General features: G+C 38.7%; 1 protein-coding gene across 1 annotated transcript; it reads left to right on the top strand.

Moving 5' to 3' along the window:
• Positions 1-709: 709 nt before the first annotated feature.
• On the top strand, positions 710-12,570 carry LOC125897371 (hydroperoxide isomerase ALOXE3-like). Its single transcript, XM_049590677.1, has 15 exons — positions 710-765; positions 1,019-1,181; positions 1,438-1,642; positions 3,513-3,594; positions 5,794-5,916; positions 6,070-6,173; positions 6,792-6,964; positions 7,094-7,237; positions 9,518-9,721; positions 10,142-10,228; positions 10,404-10,570; positions 10,747-10,868; positions 11,120-11,220; positions 11,558-11,728; positions 11,814-12,570. Exons 2-15 carry the CDS (start codon positions 1,035-1,037, stop codon positions 11,991-11,993), a joined length of 2,010 nt encoding a protein of 669 aa, XP_049446634.1. The 5' UTR covers positions 710-765; positions 1,019-1,034; the 3' UTR covers positions 11,994-12,570.
• Positions 12,571-13,221: the final 651 nt, after the last annotated feature.

Genomic DNA, 13,221 nt, shown 5'->3' with positions numbered 1-13,221 from the left:
AATAATACAGTATCATGTTCCAATGGTTTAGAATCACACATTGTAGATGTGCTGCATGGATATTTAGACTGTAAGCTAAAGGAGTGACTATGCTGAGTTTATGACATCTGAACAAACTTTACATTTAATTTACATTGGGAGTACACCCACTGTAAACAGTCTTGTCTGCTGTCTGTCAGCTCAGTGTGAAAGTTAAACAATAAACAGCTGCTGTAGTCTGAAATATGAGCTACAGTGCTGCAGCAATACATGATAATAAGCAGCCTGTTTGAGATGACATTTAAAGGCTCTCAAAAAACAGTAATGTATCAGTAAACTAGAACTTGTCTGGCTATGTCCTTTTCCCTGCTCTATTCCTGTTTCCCCTTCCCCCTCAGTTATATCTGTTCAGACTTGCTATACATGCCTGTAAGCCTATGTATGTTACCTTTTGTCTGTATATCATCCAACTGCCCCTGTCTGCCTGAAGCATTTGGATCCCTCAATAGTCGCCTCGCATTCACACTTTTTCATTAGGTATCAAGTGACTGATTCATCATACAGAACTGATACTCATTGAAGTGTGTTTTTTTCAGACATCTGGTTGTTTTTAAGCTTGGGGCAAAGTAGAGAACCAGAAAAACAAGACTGCTTTGAATTACGTCAGCAAATTAGGGTGGAGGGGCTTGCAACATAAAGAGACAGAGAGCAAGAACAAGACCACAGACAAAGAAAACCTGGACCTGACAAAGAGGTGGTAAAAACAGCCTCCATCTGAAAGTGTAGGTAAGAACATTACTCATCATTCCTCATGGTATGATAGTTGATGATCAAAACACTCTACATGTAACAATGTAAGATTAAACTTGACAAAGTTAAACATGAAAAAGGTTTTTGTTTATATCTGTGGCAAATATTTATAGTGAATGCTTTTATTAAATTCATTATTTGCAAGTTTAAAAAGAAGTTTCCTTCTGCAGAGTGTTGGAACACTAACTCCACAATGTAGAACTTTTATTTTGTTTCTTTTTCTTAACAGTTACCACAGAGTGACCATGGCTGAGTACAAGCTAGAGGTGACAACTGGTCACATGGAAGATGCAGGAACATGGGACCACATATATGTCACTTTAATTGGAACTGAAGGGCAGAGTGAAAGAACTGAGCTTGACAACTTTGGCATCGACTTTGGAAGTGGAACAGTAAGTCAAATCCAGTTGAACATTACTCAGTACATTTACATGACATTAGAGAAAACCAATTTATTGTGTTAGTCTGACTAAAACCAGACTTTTCAAAAAACATGTCAACATGTTAGTATGGATGAATTCGTACTATATCAAATTTCTCAAAGTCAGACTAACACATTTTAATACTCTGTCTGGCTCAACTGAAACAACCTTTTGGACAAATGTTGCTAACTTTGTTTATAATATTTATAATAATTATTATTCCAAGATGGGGACCTACACCATGAAAACCAGTTTGTCTCTGGGGAGACTTCTGCTGGTCAAGGTGGAGAAAGATCCTTTTTTGCTTCTCCCAGAAGATGAGTGGTACTTCTCCAAAATAGTGGTGACGACTCCAGAAGGAGATGCCATTCTTTTCCCCTGTTACAGATGGATCTCCAGGGGAGAACTGGTGGAACTGAGAGGAGGGAAAGGTCTGCCTCAACTTCCTCAAATAACTGATTATATATAATGAAAATTAAGATTCACAGATATCAGGGGTGTAACGTTCACAAAATTCACAGTTTGGTAGAAATGCCACAGAAATTTCCCAGATTTTTAAAATTTTACATGTATGAAAAATAACATTTGTTGTACAAAGCGAATTAAGGCGTGGCTGAAATGGGCTCGCCAATGTCTGGGTGTAGCAAAATCAGTGATGTCTTTCAAAGCACATCATACATGTTAGAAAATACTTGTTGAAAACGTGAAAAGACTGGGAACTGTGTAGGGCAGTCAAAATTGCTCAAAAATGACGTTCGAATATTCCTTCTAAAAATAACTCATAGGTTCGAACCAAGAGGGCAAACTAATCAAATCAAATCAACTTTATTTATATGGCACTTTTCATATGACAGTAACACAAAGTGCCTCACAGAGGTTAAAAACAACAAAGATCCAAAACAGAAAACAAAAAGAAAAGAGAAAACCCAACCCTCCCCCCCACACATACACACACACACACACACACACAGACAGACACTAGCTATCACTAAAGAGACATGGCCGAGCACAGGGACCGTTAATACAAGGAAACATATTTGTATATGTATTAATACAAGGAAACTTATTTACTTGTAGGTATTTTTACTTCAACATAAATGTCTTTGAAAACATTTACATACTTACACATTAAAACACATAAAACAATTATCTATAACATTACGTTAGAAACGACGGCGGACCTCTCGCTCAGCCTGTTCTTAAGTAATTTAACTGCACACAAGCAGCAGGTGCTCGATAAAGTGACTTAATTGCTGTGTAAAGTTTACCATTTATTCCTGATTTTATTAGCCTGTACTCCAGCAGTTCTCTATTGACCTAGTCAAATGCCTTCTGAAAATTGATGAAACATGCAAATGTTGGATTGTTTTCCTTAAGTCTTGCTCTGATAACAGAAGTGACAGAGTATATGTGGTCTATACAGGCCCTTTGTTCCCGGAAACCATTTTGCTCATCTACCAGCAATCCTGACCTTTCTAAATGACCAACTGATCTATTATTTAGTAGAACAGAATATAGTTTATAAAGGCTTATACCTCTGTAGCTAAGTGGTGATTTGGGGTCATTTCTAGATGACTTAGGGACAGGCTTTATGATAGATTTATACCACTAAACAGGAATGATGCCATGATCACAACAAAATTGAAATAACTCAAACAGAATTCTAAATAATCTTGGAGACTTCAGGACTTCGAAAGAAATCTCATCTATTCCGGCTTGTTCATTTCATCCTTCAACATTGGCTTTGTGTCCGATACAGTCTAAAAAAAAATTATCATCGAAGGGTGAATGATTACTACCAGAGAATAAATCGCCAAAGTCCTTTTCCCATTTCACTTGTACCACATTGATGTCAGAGCTATACTCGCCAGTTTCTAATTATATAAACTGTAGGTTATTAGGGGATCCTCTATTTTTTATCTGGAAATGGCATTACTAATCATCTTGTAATAACCTAGCTTAGTGTAGCTGCCTCCCAGTGTGTCTCACTGGAGTAGAATGTTCTGGTTTGGGGTGGGAGGGGCAGAGAGTATGTTGCCTGTTTCCTCCTGTGGGCTGCCTTGTTGAGAACATATTAAACACAGCTTAAACTATATATTTAATTTTCCAAATGTAATAGAATAGCTCAAGGTATTGCTGGTGTGTAATGCTATACCAAACTGAAAGACTTGCATTAAATGCTGTGTACTGTTACACCCCAAATAGATATCATTTGTTTTCACATATTTCTTGTTTTGTTGACAATTTTTGATTTTTTTTTTTTTTGTAGTTTTTTGACTTGACTGTTTTTTCATGCCTCAGCCATCAAGGATTTTGAGGAGGACCATCCCCTGTTGATTGAACACCGCAGAAAAGAGCTGAAAATGAAAAAGAGCTTTTACCAGTAAGTTTCAATCTGTGCAGTACTCCATGTAGCTAGAGCTGCAGGTATGGTCTTAGAAGTCTTATCTGGACAACATACTCTCACTCCTAACTCGTTACATATTGTTGCTTTTTCGGTGGACTTTTGGGGCTCTAGTTTCGCAGACCAGGCGCAGTGCACCTGCGCTTCGCCAACTGGGTGTGGCCAGGCGGATTTAGTAAGTTTGGCACACCGTGCGCCCTGGCACAGCTACTCCTCTTTCCCACCTCCGTCCCTCCTACCGGCGCAAGTCGTAAAGAGGGAGGAGAGAAAGCGTGGAGTGGGTTTTACACACATCACACCAATCAAATGAGCGCCTCTCCTCGCCCTTAAATGCACCACGTGAAGGCGTAATGAGAGTTTACTCAATTTGCCATGGCAGAAGAGAGCAGCAGTGTCAGACAGCCAGACTTCTCCCAGGAGGAAACTGATGTTTTGGTCCGGGAGGTCCAAGCTCACAGTGTCCGAATATACGGTACTGCGAGCAGACCTCCACGGGCTGATGATGCAAAGATAGCCTGGGAGGAGGTGACCACAATTGTAAATCAATGTTGCGTTTCTCTCGTGTGCGCGCGCTCTCTCTTTCTCTCTCGCAGTCTCACTCTGTTTCTTTTCTTTTGACTTTTCTAAGATGACAGATGCTGAATATATACTCCCTATCTGATGCTGTGGCTGTTTGTGGTTGGCTGAGAGGGATGTGAACTCATTAGTTTGCAGCTGTGTTAATCAAATCAGGTTGGGTTTCCATTACGCGTGCCAAACGTGCCAAACGGTGCCAATCCCCTTTGATCTGACATCAGATGTGATGGGACAGGCGATATAGAGATACATTTATGTGCTGATTGCAGATAGTTGCATTGAATAGTGGTTTTTGTGGGTATTTATTGCATTATTAATGTGCCTGATATTCTGGAAACCTGCCTGTGAGGTTTTGGTGACGTGTCCTCACTGTCCACCGGTCAGCCAAACTTCGGCTTACACCGGCTGCGCTCCGCCTGCGCTGACAGTAGACGTGGTTTCAGTTGGCGAGCTTTTAGCGCACCATCGGTGAAGCCCTTTGGCACGAAACTGTCACTGCGCCAAGCTGGATCTGTCGACACCTCCCCCTGCTGCGCTGCCACACCCATCTCAGCGCACCTCGGTCTGCCAAACTACCAAACTGAGTACGCCTCGGGTTGCGCTGCTCGAAACTAGCTCTGTGCGGGGTTCGCCACCTTGTGCCACCCTGCGCTGCGCCGAGAAACTAGAGCCCTTGATGTCTACATATGACGCGCTGGGTACCCTGGGTGCATCTGTTGTTGATGTCTTGGGAGACCAGGTCAATTTACACCTGCAACATGCATTGTGTCTTTTCAAAATACACTTCCATTTTCACAGTTTCTGTGCATTAGATGCATACAGTCTTTTTCAAAATAAAGTTACGTTTGTAAAACACCTCATATATACATTTATTTCTTTGTGCAATCAAACACAAGTGGTTAGGTTTTGGCAACAAAAGCACTTGCTAAGGTTTAGGCAACAAATGCATGTGGTTAGGTTTTCAGTCTTGAGTCGTGGATAATTAATCAGTCAATCTTCTCAGAGCTGATCAGATCAGATCGATGGATGAGAGCTGCAGCTGTTTGTGAGTAAAAGCAAACTTTAGACCCAGCACACTCAAGGTTAAGTTTCACTTTCACTGCACCTGCTGTTCCATCTGTGCCCTCTGTCTGAAATCTGAACAGTATAAATATTCCAGTGGTGCACCTCATGAATAATCTATTCCAGAAACAAAAAATGTAAACATGGTGGCCGCCTGCCACGAATAAATAAATGTGTGGAAACCCTGAGCAAATGTACATGATCAGGTTTAGGCAACACAAGCACATGGTCAGGTCAACCACTGCCCCTCGAGTCCACCCTACAGGGACTTTCCTGCTCCTTAAGTTACAATTTGTCTTCAGCTGTGTTTCAAACTAATGCCAATCGGTGGTGTTAGAAAACTGACCTTTCCCGGCAGCGTATTATACCACCACGAAAGTATATCCATTTCTATTTCATTGGAGTCTGACGCAGAAATTAATAACCAAGCTGTGGTATTTAACACCATCAGAAGGAGACTGGGTCGATCTAGAGACATATTTAAGTGCTTTTCTGTAACTGTTCATGTTTTTTTTTGTTTGTTTATTTATTTATTTGCAGATGGAAAATTATGGCTGAAGGACTACCCCACATCATCCATTTTGAGAAAGCAACTGAGCTCCCAGCTGAAGTCCGTTTCTCTAAGTCCAGACACGATGAACTAGAAGACACAAAAACGTTAAAGTAGGTCTACATAGATATATATGATGAACAGAACTGGGTGTCAAAATAACCATATTCTCTGTGTTTTGAATCAAAAAAGTACATTAAAAGGATTAATATTTGTTCAGTCCCCTGCTATGTTAATCTTTTTTTTCTTACCCTTTCTTTCTTCAGCGTCATTGAACTCAAGCTTAAAGGGCTGCTTGGATCTGCTGAAAAATGGGAAAGCATTGAAGACATAAGAAAAATCTTCTGGTATAAAAAGACAACAGTATCAGGTAGATTTTGTCACCCATTTTTCAGTTCTGCAGCATAACTCACCACAGCAATGTCACCGTCATAGATTCAAAACAAGTGACGGCATACAAGTATTTGACAGATACTATGACATCATTATTAGATTATTAGTCAAGCTTTTATCACCATTACTGCTATTGTTGCTACTCTTCATATTATTCTATCATTTATTATTAGACATATCTGTACTATTATTATTAGCTGTGAATGTTTTTATTGTTGTTACTGTGCATCTTTGCATCTGTAGCCCCTTGTGCACTGCCTGTTCAAGGTGGGAATATCGCGTCAGAATGAAGCTTGTTCATTAGGATTCTGTGATAACCACATTATTATTACAATATTCAACTGGGTCTATACAAAAAGTTGTGAATGAATTTCTTTAATGTTTAAAAATGACCAAATGTTGACATACATTAGATCAGATGCAGTTCCTTCCTGCTGGGTAAAATTATTTCAGTTGCAGAAAAGTCAAAGATTTTAAGACCAAAAAAACATCAATCTTGTTTTTAGTTAAATGATAATGATCATCATGTTGTACTTCAAACCTCAAGAAAGAAAAGTATATTGGATATTAAACTGACCAGTTGCTATTCTTCCAGAGTATGTTGCAGATCACTGGAAGGAGGATGCCTTTTATGGATTCCAGTTTCTGAATGGACTCAACCCGAATGTGATCAAGCGCTGCTCTGAGCTTCCCTCAAACTTTCCAGTCACAGAGGAGATGGTGAGCCCATTCCTAGTAGAGGGAAGCTCTTTGGAGGAGGAAATGGAGGTATGACAGGAGAGTGGCTAATCTTTCTGTTGAGAAGATTTGAGTGTTTTAATGTCAGAGTGAAAATTCCATGAATCCTATTGCTTGCTTTCTTAAACATTTATTTCTACGGCTTTTCTTTCCATACAGAAAGGCAATATATTCCTGTACGACCAGAAGAAGATGGATGGAATACCCCCAAGAATCAACAATGATGAACCTCTGCATGTGACTGCTGGTCTCTGTTTGCTCTACTTGAACCCAGCAAACAAACTGATGCCAATAGCAATACAGGTATTTAAATATCTAGAAATCAAACAGCCATTCTGCGGGCCCTCCTAAGGTGATTTTTGGTGGTTATGATAGGTAAAACAACAGCTGTATTTGTTGTATTTTAGTTGTTCACTCATACAGTATATTGTCTGAAAGTTACTCTCCTTGTGGTGCCATCATTAATGCGGACTCAAATACAAAAATTTAAAAAGTTATTACTCACCTGTGAAGTGTTATCATCATCATCCACATATCCATATTATCCAGATTGAATCACGCATTAAACAGCTCCCATTTCATTTCTCACACACTGACAATAAATCTAAATCTAATCTAATCTAAATTCAGCAAAATATTTAGTCCACATTATTATATGCATAGATATTCACGGAATACAATTCAAATGTTAATATTTCTCAACATATTATCCCTAATTTGTCTGTCCTGCATGTAAACAAACTGACTGGTGCATCTCAAAATCAAGCGAGCTCTTGGCCTCTCCATTAACACCTTACTTGAGCCAATAGGAGCTTCCTCTGCTGTTGCTATGGCCTCAATAGCCAACCAGGGTCTGAACTAAAGGAACACATTCCCAGTAATTTGCCCAGCTGACCCGAGGCTTATGGGTCTTGTAGTCAATTACACTCCGAAGCTTCACAGTAGATTTTAACCCCTCATTGTCATCATAGACTGTTATACATGTACAGAAATGATAAACAAATGGTTCCTATGTCGCCTTAAGGCAGGGAAAAACAGTTTTTCTTATCAATTCAGATATTCTGGAAATGTTTCCAGTAGCATGCAAAAGTTTGTGCACTCCTGGCCAAAACTTTGTTAACTATGAGTAGTTTAGTCAGAACTTATTTCCAAAAGACATGAAGTTAAAGTTATTCAACATTTTAACCAAGATTACTTTTTAATTTCAATCTTCACTTTCAAAATAACAAAAAAAGAAAAGGACCTAAAGCAGAAGTTTAGGCATCATACATGGTCAGTACTTAGTAGCGCCCGCTACTAAGTATCACAGTATGGCAAGTATCACAGCTTCTAAACGCTTTTTTGTAACCAGCTTTCAATTCTTGTTTGGAGGATTTTCACCCATTCTTCCTGCAAAAGGCTTTCTAGCTCTGAGATGGGCCGTCTTGCATGCACTGCTCCTTTTAGGTCTATTCACAGAGTTTTAATGATATTTAGGTTGGGGAACTTTGAGGGCAATGGCGGAACCTTCAGCTTGCGATTCATGAGGTAGACAATTATGGATTTCGAGGTTTAGGATCATTGTCCTGTTGTAGAAGCCATCCTCTCTTTATCTTCTTTTAAAGATGGTGTGATATTATCTTCCAGAATATGCTGGAATTTAATTGAATCCATTCTTCCTTCTACCTATGAAATGTTCCCATGCCACTGGCTGCAACACAAGCCCAGATCACAATCAATCCACCCCTGTGTTTCACAGTTGGACAGGTGTTCTTTTATGAAATTCTGCACCCTTTTTACTCCAACATACCTTTGTTCATTGCACCAAAAAGTTCTATTTTAATTTCATCAGTCCACAGGACTTGTTTCCAAAAAGCATCAGGCTTTTTTAGATGTACCTTTGCAAACTTCTGACACTGAATTTTTTGGTGAGGACACAGGAAAGGTTTTCTTCTGATGATTCTTCCATGAAGGTCACATTTGTACAGGTGTCGCTGCACAGTAGAACAGTGCACCGCCACTCCAGAGTCTGATCAATCTTCCTGTAGGTCTTTTGCAGTCAAACTGATTGCCTTTGATTGATTTGCCTTTCTAACAATCCTACGAGCAGCTCTCTTGGAACATTTTCTTCCAGACCTCAACTTGACCTCCACAGTTCCTGCTAACTGCCATTTCTTAATTACATTAAGGAAACAGCTATCTGAAAACACTTTGCTATCTTCTTATAGCCTTCTCCTGCTTTGTGGGCATCAGTTATTTTAGTTTTTAGAGCGCTGGGCATCTGTTTAGATTGGCCCTGTTGTGTTTTCCAGTTAATACTGTCCAGTTTTAGGCATCTGCAGCATCTTTTTAAAAAAAAAAAAAAAAATCAGGCAAAGGTGAAAAAACAACTTTTATTTCAGCGTGTTGAAACCTTACATTGGGGACTATTGGGGAAAAATGTACATGTACTAAAAATTGAGAAAAAACAGTTTTCGGTTTAGTTTGGGTGAGCTTGGATGGGTGCTTTAAGTGAATGTAGGTGAATTTTTATTGCAAGTTTTTTAGAAATCCTGTTGCACCAGTTTGAATATAAAGATTAAACATGTTTTTATCACATTCCAGTTGCATCAACAACCTTCTGAGCAGAACCCCATCTTTCTGCCCAGTGACCCAGAGACTGACTGGCTACTGGCCAAGATGTTTATTAAAAATGCAGATTCCATGGATCATCAAGCAGTTCAACACCTGATGAACACTCACCTTCTGGCAGAGGTCTTTACTGTTGCTGCTCTCCGCTGCTTCTCCGAGATTCATCCCCTCTACAAGGTAAAATTACACAGCAGAAATCGTGATGCTGTTGCTCTTTCTTCTGTTCCCATGACCTGAACTGATGAAATCACAGTCTAACATTTAATTTTCAATTTCAATTAAATCTTTTACACTGAATGATAAACCCATAACTAAAGGATATTAATAGAAATTGTAGGATCAAGCAATAAGGAGGAAAAACGGAGGTGGGGGTTTTACGCATATGTAGAGTACAGGGCCTACAAGACTCCAAATCTTTACAAGTTTGGATTTTCTGAGCCTGAGTGCACACTGTTAATTGTTCCATCTCATTCCCACACTTGCCCACCATTTTGTTTGCTCATGGCTTTCTTGGGGATTGACACACCCAGGATGTGCTGCCTGTTTGCTCAATTAAGCATCTTACTCTGACCTTTTGTCTGTCTTTTGTCTGCACAGCTGCTGTTTCCACACTTCCGGTACACCCTTGATGTAAACATTGGAGCCCGCATACATCTCTTTGGACCTGAGGGGAGTCTGAATATAGTACGGCTCTTTAAAATATATATTTCTGAATATTCAGACTATTAAAATTTTATTGTACACAACTAAATTTCAGCCTTTAATTTTTTTTTAACAATGTAAACACTTTTATAATTATTATTGCTTTAACTTCAAGAAACGTGTTTGATGGTGAATATTGTGTACTATTACTCATTAGAGCTCACTTGGATGTGACGGACTGACAGAGGTCATGAGAAGGTCTCACTCTGAGATGACCTACAGCTTCCTCTGTCTCCCAGAGAACATCACTGCACGAGGACTGGAGTCCATACCCAACAACTACTACAGAGATGATGGCCTGAAGGTGTGGAACATCATCAACAGGTTAATTTTTATTTTATTTTATTTTATTTATTTATTTTTTTTACAAGCAACAGCTTAAATGTAGAGAGTGGGTTCAAGAATTCCTGTGTCTTGTCTTGATCACTGTCTCGCTGTCATTTTTCACATACAAATGTAACTATTTAAAATTTTAAATGAAATTGTTTTGTGTTCCCCAGCTTTGTGAAGGCAGTAGTGGAGTACTATTATCCCTCAGACAGTGATGTGTGTAGAGACACTGAGCTGCAGGAATGGATCAGTGAGATATTCACACATGGCTTCTTTGGGAATGAAGCCTCAGGTATTTAACCTAAATGGAACTTGAATATATTGAATGAAAGTGTAAATATTTAGAATTAGACTTGACTATACATAATAAAAGTATATATATATATATATATATATATATATATATATATATATATATGTATATATGTATATGGAGTGAAAATCTGATACATGCATGCACTTCATAGGAGTCTCTGATATTCTACATTTTTTAATGCATAGTGAATACTAATAATTAACTGATAATGACTCTGCTGCCAACAGAGATTCCAGCATGCTTTTATACTGTCGAGGAAGTGATCAAGTTCATCACCATGGTGATCTTTACATCAACAGCTCAACATGCTGCAGTAAACAATGGGCAGGTAAACAGTTGGGGAAATTGAATACATATACTGTATTACTGTGTGATTGTAAATAACAAATTGTAAATATTGTTTGAAATGTATCAAAAATTGGCAGATCTGTAGTCTGCTTCAACTGTTACTATAAATAATTTATTTTAGTAGGGCATTAGCTCAGCAGTACAAAGGTGTATTTCCTATGTAGGCTTACATCCCTTTTTCTTTAATGTTTAACATTAGAATAAGTTTAATGAATTAGTTTCCCATCAAAATTGGGCCCACAACCTCACAATATATAATGAAATAAAATGTAAATAAAAAATGAGAGAAATACATTAAAGCTTCTTTCATAATTTAGTACGACTACTACTCCTGGGTGCCCAATGGCTCGCTCCTGCTTCGCAAACCACCTCCTACGACTAAGGGGCAGTCAAGCATGAAGACAATTTTGGAGACCCTCCCAGATGTTGGCGAGACAGTCAGCTTTGCAGATCTGTCGTGGCTACTGACGAGCAAGTACACGGATACTGTAAGTTTGGTGTTCAGTTTGGTGTACTTTTTTACCATGAAATGTCATCAGTCTGATTTCCTTTCTTGTTTTGTCACTTTGGCAGGTTACCTTGGGTTCATACCCTGAGGACCGATTCAATGAGCCTGCCCCTAAGCAGATGATTAAGGAATTTCAAGCGGCACTGTCCTGCCTCAGTGAAGCAATTACAGCAAGAAACTCCCAGCTTGAAGTACCCTACACATATCTGAATCCTGTTGAGATAGAGAACAGTATAACCATTTAAGAAAGTCTGAGGAAAGCATTCTGCATGACACATTATATCCATGTATTTCTCAACATTGGTCTTGCATGCTGGGGGGGTGCGATATACTTAGCATATGGCAAATACAGTAGGTTGTGTGTTGATGGATGGGCCTGTGGTATGGTAACAATTTTAATATGTTGCTGTATGAATCAGGTACCAATAAAAAAAAAAGTAAAAAATGTAATGACAATAAAAAAAAAACAAGGATATGGTGAACAAGGTAAAAACAATTGGCTTTTTAGAGGGAAAGAGGAATAAACTACTCTTTTTGTAACAGCTGAGTATCTACTGACTTTAGTCCTGAAACAAAACTTGAGCTTGGGGTATATGGTGTTAAATATGCTGTGGAACATATAAAGTGATTTTGTTAGAACTAACTAGCTATGATATGCTACCAAAACTGTAGGGGTAGAGTAATATCAACACTATATTTAGTATTAGTATTCAGTTAGCACAAGTATCTATGGCTGTGTTTTCAAAAGGACATCTAGATCCAGATGCATGTAGAACATGATGTCATAAACTTGTACTTTAGGCAAATCTTTACTTAAATGAATAAAAGAGCAACTTGATGAGCCTCTATTGTCCTTATTTAAACATGTTTATTACAAGACGAATCTGATATCAGAGAACATAATGATTCAGCATGCAAAAACACTGTCCAACATGCTTACCACGGGAGGTGGAAACATCATCAAGGTCCAGTCCTATGTACAGACACAGAGCTCTGCGGATAATTCAGCTCCCAGTAAAAATATCCTCAACTATCAGCAATGAAGGTAGTCTAATTTAACAGCTAAGAAAAATAATGTTCACAGATGAAAAAAAAATAGAACAAAGGATATAAAACACAAAAGTTACAAATCACAGAAGTGCCTCTCCCTTGTGTTTCCCATTTCCCCTACCTAGGCCCTATTTCAGAAAGCGGGCTCAACAAACTCTGAGCCTAATCCCAATCTCCAGGTTGACTGAGCCTGAGCTAGGAAACTCTCGGTTTAGTAACAGCTGATCTGAATAAGCTCAATCAACTCTGCGTATGTTCAGCCTTAGGGAAGCGCGTTCACGGTGAGCACCTCAAGCCATCATATATAATATATAATATATAATATAATATAATATAATATAATTTGCTATATTCTCTTATTCAGCTGTAATCTGATGGAGCCCAAACACACTGCGTAGCAACTCAAAATCAAACACAAAGATA

Source organism: Epinephelus fuscoguttatus, linkage group LG11, assembly GCF_011397635.1.
Source record: "Epinephelus fuscoguttatus linkage group LG11, E.fuscoguttatus.final_Chr_v1".
In the NCBI taxonomy this organism is placed as follows: Eukaryota; Metazoa; Chordata; class Actinopteri; order Perciformes; family Serranidae; genus Epinephelus; species Epinephelus fuscoguttatus.
The sequence above is the reverse complement of the archived record's forward strand: the minus strand, read 5'-3'. Positions and strand labels throughout refer to the sequence as shown.

What these genes read in the sequence shown, in the direction of transcription:
- LOC125897371 (XM_049590677.1), top strand. Translation starts at nt 1,035, where the DNA reads ATGGCTGAGTACAAGCTAGAGGTGACAACTGGTCACATGGAAGATGCA. An exon ending in TAAAAAGACAACAGTATCAG is followed by an intron (nt 6,174 to 6,791) that starts GTAGATTTTGTC and finishes CTATTCTTCCAG; the next exon opens with AGTATGTTGCAGATCACTGG. An exon ending in CTGAGGGGAGTCTGAATATA is followed by an intron (nt 10,229 to 10,403) that starts GTACGGCTCTTT and finishes ATTACTCATTAG; the next exon opens with AGCTCACTTGGATGTGACGG.